At 36.6% G+C, this 6,000-nt stretch overlaps 1 protein-coding gene across 1 annotated transcript in view; it reads left to right on the forward strand.

Annotated features, from left to right (window-relative positions):
* Positions 1 to 6,000, forward strand: part of LOC135206294 (uncharacterized) — a 125,047-nt gene that overhangs the window by 102,842 nt on the left and 16,205 nt on the right. Inside the window, exons 47-51 of the mRNA XM_064237717.1 lie at positions 220 to 319; positions 715 to 976; positions 2,503 to 2,629; positions 4,898 to 5,054; positions 5,917 to 6,000. The exon at positions 5,917 to 6,000 is cut by the window's right edge and continues 1 nt beyond it. Coding sequence (XP_064093787.1) covers positions 220 to 319; positions 715 to 976; positions 2,503 to 2,629; positions 4,898 to 5,054; positions 5,917 to 6,000 — 730 coding nt within the window. The remainder of the gene's footprint in view (positions 1 to 219; positions 320 to 714; positions 977 to 2,502; positions 2,630 to 4,897; positions 5,055 to 5,916) is intronic.

Consider the following 6,000-nt stretch of genomic DNA (forward strand, 5'->3'; position numbering starts at 1 on the left):
TTTTACTTTCCGGCTGTCATAGTATAGAAATTCGCCATAGATAATACTTCTACTCTAACCGTCTTTGAATTAATTATTCTTATTCATGCTTACAGAATGACTAGGGTCACTCAAGAGCATTACTCTCAAGTACTTTTATACTAAGATATGAACTGCGACTACAGTTAAATAAAAAAAAAATTCCTTTATTGTAATATATTATTTACTAAACTTTCACAGGAGAAGAGTTCAGATCTAAGCATTCTGGCTCCTCCGCCGACGAAGATTCTGATACCGAAAACCAAAAAACCGAGAAGTCTGAGATTTCATACGATCATGAGTAAGTTTTCCTCTCTCTCTCTCTCTCTCTCTCTCTCTCTCTCTCTCTTAGAGAACTGGATTTTTTAAAGCAAATTGTATCTGAAAATAATTATTCTTAACTTTGTTTTATGAAGCAGAATAAGCTCATCCAAGTGTCGAATATCGGTAGGCTCTCTTTCTCTCTCTCCTATATATATATATATTATATATATATATATGTATACTATATATATATTATATATATGTGTGTGTGTGTGGTGTGTGTGTGTGTTGTGTGTGTGGTGTCTGTAATACACATATATCATTAAGAGAGGGAGAAATCCTTATGTCTAGACAAGTTCCTTCATTCCAAATCAATATCTGAATTACTTTTTCATTCCCCCCCTTTCCCGCCCCCCACCCCCGCCCCCCAAGAAAGCAACGGGACGCCCCCAGCAGCGATGAGGATCAAAACAAGGAGGAAAAGGAGAAGACGAAGAAGAAAAAGAAGAAGAAGCTGACGCTTCCGCCCTTCTTCAGATACGTCGCATGGCTGCTCGTTTTTGCCTGCATCGGCGTTTCCTGCTTCTTCCTGCTCATGTACGGCGTCATGTTTGGCAACTCGAAGGCGACGAAGTGGGTGCTGTCCCTCATCGTGTCCTTCTTCTCCTCAGTCCTCTTCGTCCAACCTCTGAAGGTCAGTCAGGCAACTTAACTAGAAGATGGCAGAAATGTTTACATTAACATTCAAATTTAAATTCCAATCTTCATTCATATGCAATTTCATACAATGACATAAATTACACGTATTCTTGGAAATTACAAAGATAAAATCTTCTCAACACAAAGTTTCAAATTCAAATCTTTATTCATGTGTAATTCGGTACAATTACATGAATTACACGTATTCTTGGAAATTACAAAGATAAAATCTTACTCAACACAAAGTTTCAAATTCAATATCAAATCTTCATTCATATGCAATTTCATACAATTACATGAATTACATGAATTACAAAGTTTTAAATTCAAAATCAAATCTTTATTCATGTGTAATTTCATACAATTACATGAATTACACGTATTCTTGGAAATTACAAAGATAAAATCTTACTCAACACAAAGTTTTAAATTCAAAACCAAATCTTCATTCATATGTAATTTCATACAATTACATGAATTACATGAATTACAAAGTTTTAAATTCAAAATCAAATCTTTATTCATGTGCAATTCCGTACAATTACATGAATTACATGTATTCTTGGAAATTACAAAGATAAAATCTTACTCAACACAAAGTTTCTAATTCAAATCTTTATTCATGTGCAATTCCATACAATTACATGAATTACACGTATTCTTGGAAATTACAGAGATAAAATCTTACTCAGCACAAAGCTTCAAATTCAAATTCAAATCTTCATTCATGTGCAATTCCGTACAATTAAATGAATTACATGCATTCTTATGAATTACAAAGATCGAATCTTACTCAACATAGAGAGAGAGTCTAAAGTGAAACTAGTTCCCTCTGCTTCATAACAGGTAATCATTGTATTCTTGCAGCAGTCTATCAATTCTTTAATCATATTGACCCTCCATTTATCTTCACAATTATCTTCGTTTTCCGCCTCCTCTCTTTTGATGTCGTTCGTTATAGTGGGCTATTTTTCGTGCCAAAATCACTGCTAACATTTTTAGTTACTAACAATCAATCTCTCCTTTGCTATTTTCGCTCTGAAAATAAATTCTGTTGCTCTGCAACGCAGTGAATGTGTAGTTCGGATCAGTGGATTTGGTTACGCAAGCAAGAAAAAAAATCACACACAAAAAAACAAGGCAATGAGTTTTCAATATACTTTTTAATTTTTAAAAGTGAATGCTATAATAAGGTTGGTTGCTCAAATTCAATCGTACGGAAATGGAAAAGATTCCTCATTAAAAGTAGTTACTTATATTTGAAAAGATTCATCAATTAAAAACAGTTAACTATATTTGAACTGTAAGTTGAACTCCTAAAGCTATATATTAAATTTAATGGAAGAGTTTGAGTATTAAAGGAGACTAAAAATAATAAAATAAAACACGCGCACACACAAAGAGGAAACAAGGAAAGTCTAGTTTGAATATCAGTGAAAATGAGTAAAAGCATCCTGCGTAATGCAACAAACAACAGCAAAAACGTGAATGAAAAGCGTAAAATATTCTGTCTCTTTAAAGATATTCTTAATGGCCTTCCTGGTGAGTGCCATCTTCAAGTCTGGGGACCAAGACGAGGATGACGCCGACGAAGACGAGGAAAACCCAAAACTTCAGCCTAATGAGGAGTGGATGCACGACGACACAGGTCAGGGGCGTCTCGTGTGTTCCTAGACAAAGGACAACTCCGCAGGGTGGTAGGGCCCTCAGTGCCTCTCACGCGGTGTCACTGCAGGCGTTACTTGAGGTTCTTTGCAGCATGCCTGCAACCTCTTTCGTTCCTTTTACAGCACCTCCTTTCATAGTCTCTTTCTTCCATATTACTTTCCTTAACCCTCTCCTAATATTAATTGGTTCATAGGGAAACTGCGAGGTTTTTCTCCTGTAACACCTTTCAGACCTTTTACTGTCAGTTTCCGTTTCAGCGCTGAATCACCTCATATGTTCCAGCGCTTGGCCTTTGGTCTTTATTCAATTCAATTCAATTCAGTAAAGGCCAAAGGAGGGCAACATAACCATCCATTCTTTTCTTATAAGATGACGACAGTTCTGAAATAATGTCAGTTCCTTTAAAATGTTAGTAATCTTTGGTTTACACACATTTATATATATATATATATATATATATATATATATATAATATATATAATGTGTGTGTGTAATAAGTTCTAAAAAACCTATTCCTCTTCCTTCATTAAGGGAGGCTTGATGAAACGAAGCTCATATATCAAGAGCATATCGAGTTCAAATGACGACAGCTTTTATTTGATGTCTCTCAAAAGAAAAAAAAAAAAAAAGTCGGTTGTTTTGATCCCTCTCTCATTCCTTCCACTTCTCAGACTTGGACATTTTTCTCCTTTCCTTATTTCCTAAGCCCTTTGATCTTCTTCAGTTCAGGAGGTAGGTCTCGCTTTACTTAACTGTCTAGGAAGTACTTATATCCCAACCGCCCCCGCCCCCCCCCCCACCTTTTTTTTTTCCTTCCTCTCACTTTACCTGGGGTGGGACCTAAATGACAAGTTGGCTCGTTTTCTACAGAATGAGGAAAATGTCCATAATCCCTAAATAACGGGTAAATATAGCCACGACTTGCATATACTATCTCTCCAGAGGGAAAACTGTATCAGTGACAGTCCCAGGGAAATTAAATATCTCCTGCGTTTCCATTGCTTCACCCTAATCCTTATCAAAATGCAAAACCTTTCCTGTCATGCGCTTCATCCCTTTTTATATTATTACATTTACATAAAACACGGATTTATCCCGCGACCTATTCCAGAGATTTACTCTTAGCAGGCCACTTTCTGATGCTGCGATGTCTGCAAATACTGCAAAATCTTCTTGTAATCCCCGATCACTGTTTATATGTACATATGAGTTTTACTCTGTTATAATATGCGTTAAGTTCCAGCATAGACACATTTCCGCAGTCATATTCAAATTCCTTGCATAGTAAAGCGTTTACTATGTGTACACCTCGAACGATAAATTACTACATCGTCATCACGTTGAACCATTGAACATTATGTACGTTTCCCTCTCTTTTGTACGCACTGTAGCGGATTAGTGCTTTACTCTCGCCCACTTTTTGCTTTTTAACTTTCTTAGCATCTCAGCAGCGATATTTCTTAATGTGCCAAGATATTAATCCAGTATTAAGTAATTTTTCTAAGTGAGCAGACGAAACATATCTCATTTTAATAATTTCCTCAACTATTTTCATCTCATTCTCGTTTTCCGGGCTGAATTGTGAATAGGAATGTAGATTGAACCCCTCCACTATTAATAGTGTCAATCTAAGAAGCGATTACTTTATGGGGCTGGCTTCGTCTGCGCTGTATAGGAGCAGCATCCATTTCCCTTTAGAAGACCTCTTCAAAATTTGAGTAGAACTTAATCCATCGCCGTTATGGAATACTGTCCTCTTTTCCAAAGAACCTTCTCGTGTACTTTACCCCTTGACAGAAATGCATTCAAATCTTCTTACCTCCAAGTTGAATTTGCTCCCTTCATTTTACTATTTTCCGTGTTTCTTTGATATTGCTTTCAATAGCTGCTTAGTAGGTTTTCTGCATCCACTCTCCACTTAATGAACGCGAGGTCCAGCTGGTTAGTTAGATCAGCTTCCTGAGTGCCGAATTTCTTTGCCTTCCCTTGTATTTCTTGAACCAGCTAACCTTACTTCTGTCAAGAGTCGTATTTGGCACAACTTGAGCGGAAAATCAATGGACATGCTATTTCCTTTTTTTTTTTTTTTTTTTTTTTTGTTATACATACCAGTTACTGTTCCTATAGCGACAACTAAATGATGTCCTCCAATGTTCTTGACTTACACATTTTAAAACCTTGCGCGGGTTTATTAATCCATGCAGCTATGAATGTGAGACTATATCCATGTGTTTCCTATTCTCCACAGCGAGAATTGCTCGGAGGTACGGGGCGGAGAACAAGGACTTGCTAGAAAAGCTACGTCACCAGAGACGCCAGGAAGTTGGCATGAACGAGATTATGAAAGAGATATTCCTGTACGCTCTGTTCATCTGGATATTACTCATACTGTCTCACGGTAACAGGTAAGGGAGATACGGTGAAGAGGTCGCGACAGTTTTCGAGTTTCTAAGCATTTTCACTCAGCTTTGGTGGAGATGCGCGTAAACTTATATAAATTATATATATGTGTATATATATATATATATATAATATATATATATATATATATATATATATATACTATAGTATAGTATATATATATATATATATATATATATATATATATATATATATATATGTGTGTGTGTGTGTGTGTGTGTGTGTGTGTGTGTGTGTGTGCGCGCGTTACAGTAACATTTGATCACCAAGGAATACTAAACACGGCGAAACAGTAATTCATCTACACTTTTTCGCCGTGTTTAGTACTAGCCTATGCAGGGTCAAATGAGTTTTACCGTGTTTAGTACCAGCCAGTAGGGGATCAGATGCACTTAGGGACATTTGATTTCCCAGGAGACAAAACACATTAGACGGCCCCCAAGGCTAGTACCAAACTCGGCGAAATAGGGTAGGTGAATCACTTTTACGCCGTGTATAGTACTAGTCCTCGTGGCTCATATATTCCTAAGCGAATAGGTTATTTCACATTATTCCCAATTGATTTCGTGAAATCTCAGGATTTCCCATATTTGCTGTAACATAAATAACACCATATTCATTTAATTATTGCCGACTATCTTCTAGGTTTCAATGTTTTTGTTATCACTCGTAGTTGAACAATACTGAGGAGGAGTATCATGAAGAGATTTTTCTTTAGTTTCTAAGCGCATTAGATGCATCAGTGCCACTGGAAGCTAAAGGTTATGTGACGTTATACTGATAATGTTAACCACCCAAAGCTTGAAAGTGATAATTAACAATTACAACTAGTGCTTCTCTTTACAGGGACCCGAACGCTTTTTGGCTTCAGAAAGAATTGCACAATGCTTTCGTGAACGACGCTTATGAGAACGATGACGGCTTCGCTGC

The sequence above is a fragment of the Macrobrachium nipponense genome, chromosome 29, assembly GCF_015104395.2.
Source record: "Macrobrachium nipponense isolate FS-2020 chromosome 29, ASM1510439v2, whole genome shotgun sequence".
NCBI lineage: Eukaryota > Metazoa > Arthropoda > Malacostraca > Decapoda > Palaemonidae > Macrobrachium > Macrobrachium nipponense.